Source organism: Tenrec ecaudatus, chromosome 4, assembly GCF_050624435.1.
Source record: "Tenrec ecaudatus isolate mTenEca1 chromosome 4, mTenEca1.hap1, whole genome shotgun sequence".
Lineage (NCBI taxonomy): Eukaryota > Metazoa > Chordata > Mammalia > Afrosoricida > Tenrecidae > Tenrec > Tenrec ecaudatus.
Window position 1 is genome coordinate 68,943,188 of NC_134533.1, and position 17,825 is coordinate 68,961,012.

Genomic DNA, 17,825 nt, shown 5'->3' on the forward strand with positions numbered 1-17,825 from the left:
CAAAGACCACAAAGAATGTGATGCAACCAGATTTGGAAACCGGGACTGCCTGGCTACCCAACTTGTCCTTTCTCCAGTCTACATTCTGGGAGGACAAAGTCTATTACTTCCAACTGCCCATGGCCATCAGCCGCCTGTCAGTGGACACACAAAGCATGGCCTGACGACTGACCTCTGCAGGGAAAGCTACTAAGAGAGAAGGAAGAAGAAATTGCCCATCTGGGCCCTCTTTCTCCCCCTCCTCTGCTCAGCATCCTCTTCCTCCACGCAACCTTTGCAAACGTCCCAGCCTTATCCACCTGCTTCCCTCTCCTCAGTTTTAACGGCACTTCTTGAATCTAGGCCACAAAGGGACTCCAAGTCCCCTGGTCTCAGGTGGTTCCATACATGTTGATGTTAGGTGCCATCGATGGGCTCTGACCCATAGCGACCCTCTGTACAACAGAGCAAAACACTACTACATATTTGTACTTTATTAAGGCACTTGAGGAGTCCCGGGCTAGTGCAAATGGATGAACACTCAACCCGAAAGGCTGGTGACTCAAACCCACCCAGTGGTGCCTCGGAACACAGGCCACAGCCTTGAAAACACATAGGTTTGCCATGAGTTGAAACCAACTTGCCGTCAACTAACAACAAAGCAAGTTAATTCCACTGAAGGCAAATGTGGCCCAGCCCTGCCTGTGCCAGGCCCAGTGGGTGGACACAGAAATGAATCAGTCATAACCTCAAAGACTTAAAGTCGCTGAGGGGAGTCAGACACTAGGAACAGATACAATTAACTGGAGCACAAAACAAGATGACCTAAATGGTATTCAATGGTGAGTAGCACGCTGTATACATAAACCATGGTTACACAATTCTTAATCATTATTATTCTGAAGAGTATATCATCCATCTTTTAGTCAGCGCTAAAAGGTATCATCTAGTTCAAGCTTGTTTTCCATAGAGGAGTCTGAGACTCAGAGAAGGGTGGGGTGTGACCTAAAGTCTCATCAGTCCACTTGGCTGAGCCAAGACTAGAACCAGTTCTTCTGAAACGCAGCCCATCTTCTCTGGTAGTTCCCTACAGAAATCCCATCTTCCAGAAGACCATGTGATTCCTGAGGCACTGTCAGTCTCATTGAAGCAAAGCTGAGCCAGGGCCAGGGGAGCTCAAGACACTTAGGGGCTCAGGAAATGTAGCCTAACCACAGCCTTTTGATCTACTGCACCCCAGTGCACCCTACTCTTACCAATAACCAAACCCAAACCCAAACTCATTGCTGTTGAGTCAATTCTGACTCCTAACCACCGAGGACAGAGTAGAAATGCCACATAGTTTCCAAGATTGTAAAGGTGGCAGGCTGCCACATCTTTTTCCCATGAAGCTTGCTGGATGGTTTGAAGTGACCTTTCAGTTATCAACAGAGTGCTTCATCCACCAAGAGGACTCCGTGATCTTACCCTGAAGTCCTAAAATGTCTTTTATTCATTTTTTTTCAGAAAGTGTTTTTTCTAATTTTTAAAATTTATTAATATATTCATGAGGTCTTCACCCAGAACCAAGTCCATTGTCATCAAGTTGATTCTGACTCTTGGCTACCCCTGGAGTAGAACTGTTCCACAGGTCTTTATCAAAGCAGAATGCTAGGCCTCTCTTCCATGGCACCCCAGATGAGCTAGTAGGTTAAGCTGTTCATATCACCCAGGGTGCTCCACTCAGAACAAACCAAACCCATTGGTCAGGTCCATTCCTACGTACAGTGACTCTGGCATACCACGCTATAAATCACATGGCTGCTCTGAGTGAAGTGCCACAATTTTCCTGCCCTCAGTTTCTTCAAAGGGAACCCTAGAAACAGAACTCAGAAGCCCTTGTCCTCAGTCCTAATTTCTAATGGCTTTAGAGAAGCCACGTTTATTGTAATTCTCTTCTAAAGTCTGTCTTTAATGGAAACTCAAAATCTTTTCTTCATTCATGAAACCTCAAGCAACCAGCTGTGTATCCCAAGGCCTAAGGAAAATAGCACCGATAGCCGTCAGCTTTAACTTGCTGAGCAGTCCCTCACAGCTGGCAATGGAAACTGCAAGTGAATAGAACATACTCATTGGCACCACCCCCACCACCACCACCCCACAGTGGCTGGCACCCCCTGCAGGTGCCATTGCTGCCATATCCTAGATACACTCTGTGTATGCCCACTAGGGTGTGACAGGGATGAGATTTCCCTGGTCTCTTCTTTGCAGGGTTGGTCCCAAGTACTCCTCGACTGAGGAGAGAGACCCAGGTTCTCCCTGGGAAGGCAGAGGGAGGTTTTGTAAAGAAGGGAGTCTCAAAGAGTGAATTCATCCACTCAAAGCCTGAATCTCATAGTGCCTCTAACACAGTGGTTCTCAACCTGTGGGTCATGACCCCTTTGGGGGTCGAACACTCTTTCACAGGGGTCCCCGATTCATAACAGTAGCAAAATTACAGTGATGAAGTAGTGAGTTAGTTTATTGTGCCAACCTGGCCGATAAACACATGTGGGATTAATTGAAGGGCAGAGGGATAAATGACTCAGTGAGCCCCGTCTTGCTAGTTCTTGGGTCTCTTGCTTTCTGATGGTCAGACCAGGGTGCAGCTGCCTTAGCCAGTTCCCTGCTTTAGCAGGCAAGGCTCACTTCCTGCAAGACATCCCCAAGGAGAAGCCACATGGACCTAGCCCGATGCAGCCCTGGGTGCTGGAGCAGCCGTGTGGAGACCCCTGCAAGTGCTGAAGTGATTACACATTCACTGACTCAGCTTTCCTCCTGCAGTCGGGATCATTGCGTCTGTTTTGTGAGATGGAGGAGGACTTTGTGGATTGGTTTTGGGTTAATGTTGGACTTGTGGGCTTGGGCAACACTGGGTTGGGATGTTTTCTCTCTTATATATGAGTGTCTGTGGATTTGTTTCTCTAAAGTACCCAGACTAATACAAGTAGCAATGAAAATGATTTTATGCTTGGGGGGTCACCGCAACATGAGGAATTGTATGAAAGGTTCATGGCATTAGGAAGTTGAGACCCACAGCTCTAATGTCTCAGTTGACCACTGTGTTCTGTTGGACTGGTGAAATATGATTAGTCCAATTGGAGATGTATACGAAATGTAAGCTCCAAGGCTTAGCACTTCTAAATACCAATGATTTGATGGATTATATATTGAATCATAATTTTTTATATTGGGTTGGTTTTGACATAACAAGTTAAATAAAAATGTATTCCTAGCATTAATTTTACCTGTTTCTTTTTACTTTTTAGTAAATGTCATCAGAAAACTTTAAATCGTGTGTGACTCACATTCTACGTCTTTTAGACAACACCGCGAGAGATGATCAAGTGCATGGCAGAGGTGGTTGGACAGGTGCATTAGAGGGAGGAAAGATGTTGCCAGGCAGGCAGTAAGTCGTGTATTGGGACCAGATTGTGAAAGAATGAGCTGATATCCCCTGGCAATTTATAGAGGAAAAAATTCAGGCAGAGCGAGTAGATCGTGCAACGATATGGGCAGGCGTGTTCTGTTTAGGAAGCTCACTTTCTTTCTTTCTTTTTTTAAGCTCACTTTCATAATCTGATTCAAAAAAAAATTAAATAGGGATTTGCTGAGTGTCCGAATCAGGCATTGACAGCAAGCCTTTCATACTGCTTCCTATTCGGCTTCACCGAAGAGGAAACCCGGAAAGGTCAAGCTATTTATTCCCGGGGCCATCCTCCTTTTTTGTGTGGAAAGCTTCTTGCAGAGAGGGACCTGGTCGTTTTAGCGTCGGCGCCTGCGCCGCCCCAAGGCAGGGCACGCGGTCGGCGCTGAGACGGTGAGCTGGGAGGCGAGCCCGGCGCCTCGCGGTCTCGGGAGCACCAGAGGGCGCCCACGAGTCCGCACACCCGCCCAGCTCTGCGGCCAGACTGGACCCCGGGCCGCGGCCTGGGTGCGGCCCGACAGCCCCGAGCAGCTGCGCGCCCCGGCTGGGAGATGCAGCTAGGGGAGCCCCACGTCCTCCCTCACCGCCCTGCCCCCTCTCCCAGGCCGCCGAGCGCGCGGAACAACGACGCGACATCCTGTTTTTGGGGCCCGCGGCTCCGCCTGCGCCTCTGCTGATCTTGTCTTTCCCCGGGTGCTGACGCCAGCTCCCCTTCCCCAGGCTCCACGCCCCGCAAGGGTCTGGGGCCTTCCCACTGCTGAATCACCAGCATCCCGCAATCCCCCGGGGGATGGGGCAGGGGCGGGGACTGCCCCGGGCTGACCCGCTCTGGCCATTCCCCAGGCGCGGCCCTCGCTCGACGCCGGGGGTTGGCAGAAGGTACCAGGCCTAGGGGCGCCTTCCTACAGCATCTTCCCGCGGAGTTGGGTGGGACGAGATACAGGGAAGGGAGACAAATGGCGAGCGCAGGCTGGGGCCTCTGCCGGGAAGGGGGCCAGGTTGCAGGCTGGGAGGCCTAACCTTGGGAGGCTTGGGCTTAAGAAGCTCCAGGCAGAGGCCTGAGAGAGAGCAGGGGAGACTCCTGCGGGGCTTGGGGCAAGGCTGAGGGGGGCGGGGGGCAAGGCTGCAAGAAGGAGAGACAGGAGGGCGGGTCGAGGGCTTCCTGGTCGCGCCCTGTGCCCGCCCCTGCGCCCCGCCCCCGCCCCCCCGCCCCGCCCCCGCGCCCCCCCCCCCAACTTCCTCCGGCCTCCAGCTCTCACTTCCTTCTTGAGCCCGGAGCCGCTGCCGCCGCCCCCAGCTCCCCCGCCGTGGGGAGGGCTCCAGGTGAGATGGGGCCCGGGCCGGCGGGCAGGGGACCCGGGGGAGGAGAGCCCACCCAGTCCCGGACCCATCGGGAAGTTTGCTTTCGGGGGGCCGCGGGCGGGAGCTTCTCCAGACTCACTTCGAGTTGGGCGGGCGCGGCCGGGCGGGGCGGGGACCGGGCCACCTCGAGCCCGCGGCGCCGCGGTGAGGATGGCTTCCCAGCAATTCCACGGGCTCCTGGGTGCCGGGACGGCCTTGTCCCCACTCCAGGAGAAGAGCCTCCGAGGTGGAAGGACGCCGAGCTAGGATGTGGGACTCAGAAGTGGGGAGTACCCGCCGTAGTTGTCGGCGGGGAGGGCAGCGGTGTCCGAAGTGTCTAAAAAGAGAGGGTCTCTGGGCTGGAGAAGAGGTCCCCACACTTGGGCAGTTGTGACATCTGTGAGTTTGAGGGGCAGGGGCGTTATCTGGGCCTGCGAAGCCCGGAGAGTGCAGAGCAAATGCCCTCCCCGCAGCAACGAGGTCACCCCCATACCCTCCCATGCAAGTTTGGAGCTGGGAGGGTCGGGAGGGAACTTGGCCCACCCCGGTCCTGTGTATGTTTTTTGAGCCCCAAATCTCTCCATCCCTGGCGCCAAGCAGCAGGTATTTTGTGAGCAAGCATCTGCTGTGCCCAGCTGATCAGTGCCTGGCCTTGCTCAGTGGGGATAAGCTGAGAAAGGAGGTGGAAGGGCTCATTCAGAGATACTGAGAGTTGGGCAAGAGGACATAACTGAGTTCAGGGCTGTTTTCAGGAAATGGAGAAAACAGGACTTCTGAGAGGCTTCACGGCCCTAGCCTTCTGGGAACAACTGAGAGCCATCTCCTAGTCTCAGTCCCAATTCTTAGGCCCCAAGTTCTACACACATCATTTTGTTTCCCTCTGTCCCTTGATTAGTCTCCACCGAAAAACCTTCTCATCCCTTCAGTTTCTCTTCCCCGTAGACACAGCCCTGACCTCTGCTCACCTACTCAGCCCCCTGTAACTTTCCCCTTCTCTGCCCAGCTTCTCGTGCCTTCCAGCTCCCCTCGTTCTCATGATCCCTGTCTTCGTCACCTTCCATTAAGCTCTAGAGTCGGGATGGGATGTAGGAGACTTGGTGAGTTTGAGAGCCTTTCCAAACTTCCCAGGTCCCTAGAGAATTGCTTCCACCTTCCAGTGGTGGAGATGATTAAATGGCTGGAAAACCTGTGTGACGTGTATGAGCGTGTTCGAGTGTGTGAGCCCGTCTGTGTGTCTGTGCCTTGGAAGCAATCACAACACTGCTCCCAGACTTGAGAGGGCCCAGAGCAGAGAAAGGCAGCAGATTGAAGGGAACCCGGTAGGGATGAGGAAGCAGTCCTGAGTAGTCCGGGTCGTGTAGCACAGGAATAAGACTGGTGAGGGAGGGAGGCCGTGGGAAAGCAAAATCACTCAGATTCTTGAATGTCTTACCCATAAGCCAGTCCCGGAGACCGGGAGACAGTCTCCTCAGGAGATGACCTTCCTGCCTCCAGTGCCTCCTGGTTCTACCTGATGGGGGAGAACAGGGACCAGCTTAGCTGGATGTGATGGAAGGAAAGATAGCAGAGGCAGGATTCCAAAGGCTGCAGCTCTTCTGATTTCAGTCTTCGCTGCTTTCGTTTCAATTCAGAAAAAAAGAGGGGCATGAGGCAAAGGTGTCTGCCCTTCCTGCCTTCTGTGGCTTGCCCAGGCTGGGTACTCATGAGCTCTAGTCTGTGATAGGCCTCTGGTGACCAGGAAGTCCTCTAGAATTCTGCAGACCCACCCCACTGCCCTCAGGCATTCTTCATCTTCCACCCTAGACCCTACTCCCTCTTTTTGAAGAATTTCTTCGAAGTTTAATATTAAACGAGCCTGGCTCTGTTAAGATCTTTTTGTCACATTCGTCTTTGAGTCCCGTCTAAAAGCATTTAGGATGTCAGCTAGAGATCTGTAGCTTCTCCACTATTCTAGTCCTGCTCTATGCCTGCCCACTGGGGGAAAAAAAGGGAGAGATGATGAGGAACAGCTATTTGGGGGTTCACAGGAACACTGAATTGAAAGGCACTTCCTATTCTCTTTCCTCCCCTCATCCCTACCCAGTTTTCTCTCATCCATGAATTATACCTCCTTCTAGCCCTGCCCTTCTGCCCACCTGACTCTCTCTGCACTTTTAGGAGAGGAAGGTGTTTGATCCCAGGAGAAAAGTCCAGGGAGAGAGAAGCCATTGATAAAAACCTCAACCCAGGGAAGGATGTGCGTGGAAGGCACTTTCCCAGCATTAGGGGTCAGTTAAAAAAGAGAAAGAAACCACCCAAGAGTTTTGATAAACCAAGAGTTATGTGTTTTGCATAACTGAGCATCTTACACGCAGACTGAAGACAGGATGGATGAGATGGGTTCTTCCAGTCAAGATTTGGTCGTAGTAAGTTTGAGCTAGTTGCAAGAAAATTGTTGTTGGGAGAAATATGGCAGGAGTGGGAAGAGTCTGACTGGGGAACTATCACGGGGTCCCGTGGGGATTGGCTTCAACCTAGCTGTTGAGATCTTGGCCAGAGAAATTCTCTCAAGGGCTTGGCATGTAAAGTTGTTAGAGACCCTGATTGGCAATATGGGGCATGGAGTTGTTTGCCTCTGGCAAAATGCTAGAGCAGAGGTGTGGGCATTTGGGGAGCTGGAAGAGATGAGAGCTTATGGTGGTAGCTGGGAAAGTAGGAAGAGGGGTCCTGGCCCAGCCAGAGGGCCAGCCCTGGTGAGGCTTGTAGAGTTCTGTGAGAAGGGCCATGGAGGGAAACCAAAGGCAGCTTCCCTAGGCCAGACTGGTTTTCCTGTCCATGTTCAGCTTCCTCTTTTGCCCTAGTCTCTATGGGAGGAGGAGCAGCTCTCTTGGGCCAGGGCCAGGGTGGCTATCTGTTGTGTAATGTCAATTCTGGCCCCAGAACGGGTTCGGTTTGAGGACCTGGGAACTTAGAAGTAAAAATGGCTAAGCTATGAACCTGACCCTTACAGCCTAGATGAAGTCAAAGATGGTGGGCCCATTCCCACCAGGTGGGACTAACTATCCCCACTTTATGGAAGTGAGTGAGGGTTAGCAATCTCGGTCGAGCCCTTGTCCTGGATTTGCTACCACTTCACAATATAGCCCTGGTCAGCTTGGGCTCAAGTTCAACATCCAGGAGTTGTGTATCGATACCTCCGAGTGGTATCATGAAGATTGATGCTCTCTGACGCGTCTTCCGCCAGGAGGCTTCGAGTTTGGGCCCTCCTGTGTCAGTCCTGAGTAACTGCCATCCTTTGGGCCAAGAGCAGGAACTGTGGTCCATCTTCCCAAAGCACGAGGGGGCAGTTGTAGGTTGAAGGCTACAAAAAGAGAGTAGAGAGTGCTGGGGATTTTGCCAGGGGCCTGCAAGGTAGGGGAGTACCCTGTCCCCCTCCTCCGGCTCTGCCCCACTAATAGTGGAAAACACGTGCCGGAGTTTCCTCTGGGGTGACTTTCTTCCCTTGTGGAAACCCCCTCAGGCCTGGGGCGGGGTGGAGGGACAGGCGGCCCTGTGTTTCTTTGGGTCTTGTGAGGTGAGGAGGCAAGGTTGCGAGGGTAGCCTCCGGCCCGTGAGAAATAAGCAAAGGCAAAGGAAGTGCCATTTCACAGGCCCCAGAACTGCCAATCAACTGCTGGGTAGCAAGGCGGAAGCCCCTGGGGCAGCCTTCCTCTCTGCCAACTTGGGGCAGGAGGGAGTAGTCTCCTTGCTCCCCAAGCCAAAGCTGCCCTGGCCCTGGGGTTCACCCCGTGTGGAGCAGACAGGGGACTGGGATGAGAAGGAAGAGGACTGGTGAAAGGAAGGGCCCAGTCCCGTCTCCCTCACCCCCCACTGCACTATCTTCCCAGCTGCTACTGTCTTGTTCCTCTCCTGCTTCTAGTGGGTGGAGTCAATTCCTCCCTCTCTTCGGCTACCATGCTGGATCCTCCCAGGGAATGAGAACTGAGAGGTGGGAGTTCTCCAGCATGGGTTTTTTGATGGCTGGGAACAAGGCTCTCTTGGGTTCTGCCCCTAGGGGGGGCGGGCGGGGGGCGGGGAGGAGAAAGGGAAGACAGAGAGACACTCAGCTCTTGGCCTGGGCCCAGCCCCACAGTAACCTCGTGTCTCCCCCAGCTTCCTCCTTGCAGCCCAGCTGCAGCCAGCTGCACCCCCTCTGAGCCTCATCATATCACCTCTTTCCCAGTGTCTCCCCTTAAAACAAACAAGTAAACAAACACGGGCAGCTTTAAATACTGTTCCCAGTAGTGACCTAGCCCCTGGCTTCACCTCTGACCCAAACCCTCAGCCAAAACCAAATCTACTGCCATTGAGTTGATTCCGACTCATAGCTACCCTATACAGCACCGGTGGTTCTCAACCTGTGGGTCGAGACACCTTTGGGTATTGAATGACCTTTTCACAGGGGTTGCCCCATTCATAACAGCAAAATTACAGTGATGAAGTAGCAATGAAAATGATGTTATAGTTGGGGGGGTCACCACAACATGAGGAACTGTATGAAAGGGTCCTGGCATTAGGAAGGCAGGAGCAGACAACCTTGTCTTTCTCCCAGGAAGTGGCGAGTAGGTTTGAATCGCTGACCTTATGGTTATCGGCCACCGCTGACCAAAGACCTTCTAATACAGGGGTCCACCAGGCCCATTGAAAGTTCACTTTATGTCACTTGGCTTTTACAGCAGACCCACCTTAGTGCCTAAGGAGGAAACCTGTATTTCCCAATCACTCGCCTGTCCAGAATACTTTCCCGGCCCACCTTCCTCATCACACTGTAGGCCCTTGCCCTGTAATAGGTAAAGAATCCCTGGCCCTCCCCTCTCACTTCCAGTTAAGGGCAGGATGCTGTAGGGGGTTTGTTTGTTACCTTAACCTTGTGCTTGTGGTGGGTGGAGGAAGGTGTCACCCTTGACTTGGATCTCTTGGGCATAGAGGGTTTGGGTTGATGGGGAATAAGGTTGTGTCCTTCCACAACTTTTACTCAGCTCCGTGCTGGGCTTCCCCACACGGCACGCTATGAGTTTGACACATTGAACTGCATGGGCAGTCATGCTGTGGGAGGTAGGGCACCAGGGCCATGTTGTGCTGTCTAAGAGGAGCTGGGGAACAGAACTTGCCTCTTGGAGGAAGGAGAGGATACGAAGGGAGTGTGCAGCACTCCAAGAAGAGGAATTCCCGTGCAAAGGCATGACAGACGGATTGAATTCTTTCGGTTTTTATCCAACAACACTGTGTGCTAAATTCTTCCCAAGGAGGCAGAAACCAGCTCTCTAGGACCTTGCTCTAGGACTTTCCAGTCTCGTGATAAGATTGAGATCAGCCTCCAAGTGTGGAAGAAACAGGCAGCAGGCCTTGTTTGAGCTCCGCCTCAGGTGACAGGGCTGCTTTGAGGAAACGGCTCTGGAGGAGGTAGCAATAATGCTTGGTTATGAAGGACAGATGGACCCAAAGGACAGAGTAGAGCTGCCCTTGTGGATTTTCCAGACTAGAACTCTTACGGCCCCATCTTCCTCCCGCAGAGCAGTTGGAGGAAAGACGGGCAGAATGCTAAGTTCCCTTGGGGTGACAGTATTGCCGCTGTATGTTTGGTGGAGACAAGCCCTGTAGAGGATCCAGGGTAGTGTGGCGAGAGTCCAAGTCCTGGAATGACCAGAAAGAACAACCACAAACCTCACTATCATAGATTAGATTTTGACTCATAGTGACCTTATAAGGCAGGATGGAGCTGTCCCCTATAGGTTCCCAAGACTGTTAACTCTTCACTGGAGTGGGAAGCCTTGTCTTTCTCCACTGGAGCGGCTGGTGATTTCCAGCTGTGGACCTTGCAGTTGACAGCCCAGAGGAGGAATGGAATCAGCATGAGGTTCAGGAAAGGCTGGGGAAGGGGAGCTCATCATGAGGAGGCAGGTTAGGAGGCTGTATGGCATGAGTTCCTCTTGCATCCACACTCCCCCATCTCTTAGGGCCCATCCTTCCCCTCCCCCACTCTTAGTTGGGACACTTCCCTTGCTGTAAGGGCCTCTGAGATCTGGCAATCAGGCCATCAACTGCTTCCTTCCCAGCCCCTCTCTGGGCCACGCCCCAAGGCCAGGCCTCACTTCATGCAGCCTGGGCTCTAGGGACCACACAAGTCTCTTCCCCCTCCCACCAGCTCCCATGGGTTGTTTGCCCCTCCCTCCCCCAAACTTGGGGCAATTGAAGCTGGTCCTGGGAAAGAGAGAGGTTTTGCCTGTCCTGGTCAGCACTGCCATTACTGGACAATAAACTTCAGTACTGTAGTGGGGGTATTTGTCCCACCTTGGGCTTCGGAGGTGTCTGTCTTGATCTCATAGTGGGGGCTGGAGCAAGCAGGTCCAAGGGCACTGGTTATACACCTTTGTGTGCCTGGCCTTGTACTTGGCTTTTCTATGGGGCCCAGAGAAGCCCAGGCTGCAGTACTGGGGACCATCCGTAGTACTGGGGACCAATGGGTGTGACCGCTGCAAGGTTAGAAGGGGTAACTGTGCCAGGGAGAATCCTGTTTCTCCATGGGATTCCACGACTTCAGCTGAGCCTTGAGGGGTCATGGGGTTTTGAAGGAGGAGAGAGGGTGGCAGGCAGCAGAGGGAAGAAGAGCCAGAGTAACGATTCAGAGATGAGAATGATTCTGAGTTATTTATAAGAAATCACGAAGACCCCTCTGGAGCAGGGAACTGGGAACTCAGATTTGCCAAGGCCCTACATTCATACACATGCATTGTACCCTGACACTCTGTGAGTCTAAGACCTAGGTGGTTTACAGTTAATATTGGAAAGATCAGGAGATGGAAACTTCGAGAAATCACAAGCCAGAGTCACACAGTGATATGTGGCAGAGTCAGGATTTAAACCCTAGTCTGTCTGGCTCCCAAGTCCCTATACGTACTTTTAAATGTGAAGATGAAGGACCAGGTATGATCTGAAAGAAGCTGGGGATTTTTTTTTTAAACCAGAACAAGTCATTATGATTTGACCTGCAAACACAAATTTCTTTACTAAAGGAAGGTTCTCCTAGTGAGTAACTTATAGTTGAATCTACTCTCCTTGTCCGGCCTCCTGCAGCACCGATGCCTCACTTTCTCAGGTGGTACAAGTGAGACCCTACCTATGAGCATAAACCCCCAAAACTAAATGCCCCGCCATCAATTCCAACTCATAGCAACCCTCTAGAGCAGTGGTTCTCAACCTCCCTAATGCCACGACCTTTCATACCGTTCCTCATGTTGTGGGGACCCCCAACCATAACATTATTTTTCTTGCTACTTCATAAACTATAATTTTGCTACTGTTATGAATCATAATGTTAATATCTGATATGTAGGCTGTATTAGGAGACCCCTGTGAAAGGGTTGTGTGACCCCCCCCAAAGGGGTCATGACCCACAGGTTGAGAACCACTGCTATATAGGGTTTCTGAGGCTGTTTTGTCTTTCTGGGAGCAGATAGCCGTATCTGACACCCATGGAGTGGCTGGTGGGATTGAACCACAAACCTTGTGCTTAACAGTCCCATGCTTACATGGCAGCGCCTAACATATGCCCTCTTAAATAGCAATTGGACTTTATAAAATATCCAGGAAATGATGTGTCTTAGAGAGAGGATGAATCTAAACTGGACCTTGAACAGAGAGTATTGGGGCTGATGCCCCCATTCAGGCACCTGCGTACTTGTAGTCAGTGCTTCCGGCCTCGGGGTGAAAGGCTTTGCTACTGTCACTTCATGTCTGCACACGGTGCATTTGTTTTCCTGGTTTCACGGGACCCTCCTGTTGCTCTGAGAGGTTGGGAGGGCAAGTCTTGTCACCCTGTCTCACACGTGAAGAATCCGTCAGCTGCAGGAAGGGAAGGGACATGCTCACGGAGGCTGTGTGATGGATGCACATAGGACTTCAGATCTAAAAGGGTGTCTGGCCTGGCTCCCTTACTAACTAGCTGTGTGTGACTTTGGGTTACTTCACTGCTCTCAGTGTCTTTCCACATCTGAAGTAGGACTTGTACCAAGAGGCGTTCAGAAAGAGCTCATGACCTACCGCGTGAACCGTACAGGGTTATACTGTGTGAGAGGGCTGCTTCGCCAGGTGAGCCCAGGAGGTCAGATTCAGGGATCCAGTGCTGATAGCGCTTCACCACATTGCCTCTGCCTTGCTGCTTTCTGCCAGGGCCTCACTCATGATCCGTTTCCGGTGTCAGTCCCTACTCCCTGCCAGCCCGGAAGCTACTCTCTCCCTCCCCCACTCCTCTGAGGGCTGATTTACTGTTGATAACCACCTCCCTAAGAGCCTTCTGCACTTCCAGTTTCTTGGGCCTTGTGACTGCTGTCCAGCGAGTGCTGGGCTGGTGGTGGAGGGTGAGTTCCCAATCATGCCGCCACCCCCACCCCCTCACTCCCCATGAAACTTTGAAATGCCAGGGCCTCTTGAGACCCCTTCCCTGCTCCCAGGGCACTTCTGCCTCATTTCATCCTCCTGATGCCCACATCAAGGCATTTCATGGATGGGAAAGTAAGAGGCAGAGAAGGGAGGGGCCTTATACTGGGTGGCCGCCACGCAACAGGAGCGCAGAGCTGGGGCTAGACCTGAGGTCCTCCCACTGCCTGGTGTCGTTAAAGTGCCAGTCAGCTGATTATAACTTGTGGTGACCCCTGCATTTGCAGAGTGGAACTGCTCCACAGGTTTCTCAAGGTTGTGATTTTTTGGACGCAAATTACTAGGCCTCTTTTTCATTCTACGCCCTGGTGGCATAAAGTGGTTACTCATTGGACTGCTAACTGCGAGGTCAAGAGTTCAAAACCACTATCTACTCCAAGGGAGAAAGATGAGGCTGTCCTCTCCTGGGAAGCTATAGTCTCCAAAGCCCACAGCCTTTAGGCTAGTAATGAAATGTTTTAATCATTTGCACCACCCAGCCTGGAATCCCTCCCCTGCCCTGGAGGACCTTTATCTCCTTCCAGACCCATTCCCCAAGAGTTTCAATCTGCCTGTCTAGAGGTTGAGCACACACTTTCTCATGCAAATAAAAGATGAAACTATTTTTAATGGGAACCAGAGAAGCAACCACTTATTTCCCTTCCAGCTGGAACCCCCAGGGAAGCTGTGGCCTGGGAAGGCACTGGGACAAGCCCTAGGTCCTGTGCAGCCCCCATATGATCAGTTTCTTCACTGCTCCCCGATGGGGAAGTCCCCCGCTGCCACCCATCTTTGGTTCTCAAGGCTTTAGAACCACTGGTTAAGAGGGCAGACTGGGGGGCTAAGGAGTTCCTAGAATAGAGTACAGCCTTGCTGTGTAGGAAATGAAATGGAGAAGATGGGCCGGTGATAAAGGGTGGGTGGAAGCAAGGATACTGAGAGATTTGGGTGTGTCTAAAACAGGGCTGCCCGCTCCCAGAGAGAGGGGGACTTGGAAGTGGGAGAGAGGCAGGGAAAGGAAGTCACATACTGGCCCACGAGTCCCCATGGCCTAGAGGAAGTAGCCGATGAGAGAGGGACCCTTGCCACAGTAGTATAAATAATCACAGGGTTTCCGGAAGCTCCATCCTGTCCCAGAACTCTGAAGAGCAGTTCAGTTCCTCACCCCAAGGTCCTGTGAGCTGCAGAAATCAGGGTGGTGGCTGGAGCTAGGACTTCCTGATACTTAGCCCACTAATAATTACAGTAGCCTGTTTATTGGACACTTCCTATGTGCCGTGTCTCATGCTAAGCACTTCACGTACATTAAATCATTTCATATCTCAGCAACTCTGATGTCACAGGCAAGGCTGTCTCCTTACAGGTGAGAACACTGAGCTCTGGGGAACCTAGATAAGATACTCAAGATAATACATGACTGGTTGGTGGTGCTGTGGCCCGTCTGACACCAACATCCATGTTCTTGGTGATAGTGTTGTAGCATTGAGTTCTTTACCCAAGAAGCTGGAAGTCCCTGAAATTCTTAAGAAACACCTGCTATGGTCTCAGGACAAGAGATGAATGACTATGGGGAACATCAGGTTTTTGTCTTGCTCCTTGTTCATTCCTCGTGGCGGAGCTTGGAGGTTCTGGCCCACCCCTCCAAGGGCCTTGAGAGAAGATGCTGATGTCTGTAAGCCTCAGCCTCATTCTTCACAATATACCCGGAGTCCAGCCCAGCTCATCCTGCAGTATTCCTCTGCACTGTGGGTTGCCATTGTGGGTGGATGTAGCTGGATAGAGTTTTCTATGCTTGCAAGAATGGTGGAGTGAGAGGGGATGAACAGTAATACCTGATGCACGTGTTACAGAGACTGTAAGGGAAGGGGATGGGCCTTAGGGAGGAAAAGGGGAGTTTGGGGGTAAATAATGAAGGCGGGAGCAGGGAGGGAGCGCTGGAGCTGATCGTGATTGAATAGTTCACTTTGGGGGTGAATCAACCATTAGGGGAAGGGAGTGTTCTAGGATGGATGTGGGGGTGATTGTACAATTCCCCTTTGAAATGTTTGAGCGATTGAACTATTTAATTCTATGACAATTATGTGCCAATAAAACTGTTGAAAAAGAAAGAATAAAGAATGGTACGGTGAGCTCTCCCTCTTTTCCCGATCCCTCAGGCACACTCCATTGGAAGTGAGCAACTATTTAAAATTGTGCTCCTCACTAGGTGACCCTTCAATTGTGCCTTTTAGTTTGCACTCAGTAGCCAAGGTGTCAGCTTTGGAGAAATGCGAAAGTACTAGTGTGCTAGATTATGAGCCAGCCGGTCAGCAGTTTGAACCCTCCAGCCACTCCATGGGGAAAAGGCGCAGTCTCAAACCCAAAGTGGCAGGCAGTTCTACTCAGAACGGGAATTGACGCAGTGGCAGTGGTGGTTTTTTGGGAGTTTGGATAGGATGGTGTGGAGTTGAGAGAGGCCCTTTCCTCGCACCCACCTCCCACCCCGGGGGCTGCCTCAGAGTGACCTGGGACAGCTGTCTTGTCTCAGAATTCCTCTCTAGTCTACTGCGTGGAAGGGGTCCATATCAGCCTCTTTCTGCACCCACACTGCTTTTCTTAGTACTCAGAGCAAAATAAAAATAGCTAATACTTAAATCATCAGCTGCTCCATGGGAAAAAGTTAGTCTTGGAAATCCACACGGGCAGTTTTACCCTCTGTCGGGTCCCTGTGAGTCGGCATCGACTGACTTTGGTTTGGTTCAGTTTGATTATTAGTGCCAGGCACATTGCTAATTGTTTGATATGTGTTGACTAACTTAATCCCCATGGCAATCCAATGAGGAAGGGGTTGGTTTTTTATTTGCATTGTTATTTTTATTACAGGCACATGAAAGGCCTATTTTATAGGGACTGTCAAGTCAGTACTTATACAGCCTTAGGCTTTTTTTTTTTAATTGGGGACTCGTACAGCTCTTAACACAATCCATCCATCCATCCATCCATCCACTGTGTCAAGCACACTTGCACATATGTTGCCATCATTTTCAAAAAGGGGCTGTTTTTCAGATAGGAAACCAGGGCACAAAGTGGTCTTGCTGTTTCTCCAGGGTTTGGCCTTAGTCAGTATGGCCGAGGAGCAGATGTGCGTCACATTGCATACGACCAGCCCCTCGTGGGTGCACACAGTTGTGTCTGTGATCTCTCTTGATGGCACTGTAAGGTAGTGCCAGGCTCAAGGAGCAGGAGTGGATGTCCCTGTACGTGCCCTCACCCTTTGTCACCCATGGCTACAGGTGTCCCTAACCAGGAGTGTCCCTTCTCATGTGTCCACAGGTAACTGCATCCAGAGGGGCCCTGAAGAGAGAGGAGGCATTGCCTCCACGGCTGTGATAGCCCCAGGATGCAGAGCATCAAGTGTGTTGTGGTGGGTGATGGAGCCGTGGGTAAGACGTGCCTGCTCATATGCTACACAACTAATGCCTTCCCCAAGGAGTACATACCCACGGTGTTCGACAATTACAGCGCGCAGAGCTCGGTTGATGGGCGCACAGTGAACCTGAACCTGTGGGACACGGCGGGCCAGGAGGAGTATGACCGCCTCCGCACTCTCTCCTACCCTCAGACCAACGTCTTTGTCATCTGCTTCTCCATTGCCAGTCCACCTTCCTACGAGAACGTGAGGCACAAGTGGCATCCGGAGGTGTGCCACCATTGCCCCGACGTGCCCATCCTCTTGGTGGGCACCAAGAAGGACCTGAGGGCCCAACCCGATACCTTACGGCGCCTCAAGGAGCAGGGCCAGGTGCCCATCACCCCGCAGCAGGGCCAGGCGCTGGCCAAGCAGATCCACGCGGTGCGCTACCTCGAGTGCTCAGCCCTGCAGCAGGAGGGTGTCAAGGAGGTGTTTGCCGAGGCGGTCCGGGCTGTGCTCAACCCGACGCCAGTCAAGCGCGGGCGGTCCTGCATCCTCTTGTGACCCTGGCGCTCAGCTTGGAGGCTGCCCCTGCCCCCCTACCACTTGTGCCTTGGTGCCTTGTCTGCCCCCAGCTGTGCCTTAAGGACTAATTCTGGCACCCCTTGCCAGGGGGCTGGCTGAGTCCCATTTCTCTCTGAATGCCTGTCTCATGAAGGAGGCTGGCCGGGAATGGGGCTTTGGGTCTGCCCCACTGCACTTGGGAACACCAGGTGTTCTCCTGAGTTCTCCCTGGCCAAGGCTGGATCCTTTCCCAAGTGACCAGCCTAGTGCCAACTCCCCATTGCCCCCTACTGACCAATTCAGCCAGCTTTTCCACACAGGTGTTGCTGCCTATTTGTGGTGCCTCAGGTTAGGGCCTCTCAGCCATCCCTAACATCTGCCTTTACTGCACTTGGAATTGCCTTCCCTGCCCCCTCAATGGAAAGATGTTCCTGAGAAGATGAATGTGCCCTAACCTGCCCCTATGTGCCTCGGCCTCATGCATCCGCTGACTAGGTCCCTGTGCTCCTGCGGGCCTTTCCTGCCCCCAACAGCATCAATAAAACCTGTCTCCGGTGGCCCTGGCTCCTCCCTGTGTACTAGGCAGTGGGGGGTTGGGTAGGACTGGGCAAAGGCTCCCCAGAGACTGGGAGCCTTTTGTTTTCTGCTAGAGGGGACAGGAGACAATAGGCA

The 17,825-nt window shown here is 52.3% G+C and overlaps 1 protein-coding gene across 2 annotated transcripts; it reads left to right on the forward strand.

Annotated features, from left to right (window-relative positions):
• The first annotated feature begins 4,278 nt into the window (after positions 1 to 4,278).
• On the forward strand, positions 4,279 to 17,710 carry RHOG (ras homolog family member G). Of its 2 annotated transcripts, none has more exons than XM_075546177.1 (2): positions 4,279 to 4,303; positions 16,511 to 17,710. In XM_075546177.1, exon 2 carries the CDS (start codon positions 16,578 to 16,580, stop codon positions 17,151 to 17,153), a length of 576 nt encoding a protein of 191 aa, XP_075402292.1. In that variant the 5' UTR covers positions 4,279 to 4,303; positions 16,511 to 16,577; the 3' UTR covers positions 17,154 to 17,710. The 2 variants fall into 2 exon arrangements, with proteins under 2 accessions (XP_075402292.1, XP_075402291.1); XM_075546176.1 differs by lacking the exon at positions 4,279 to 4,303 and adding an exon at positions 4,594 to 4,747.
• The last annotated feature ends 115 nt before the right edge of the window (positions 17,711 to 17,825 follow it).

Coding starts and splice junctions, on each gene's coding strand:
- RHOG (XM_075546177.1), top strand. CDS start 16,578: ATGCAGAGCATCAAGTGTGTTGTGGTGGGTGATGGAGCCGTGGGTAAG.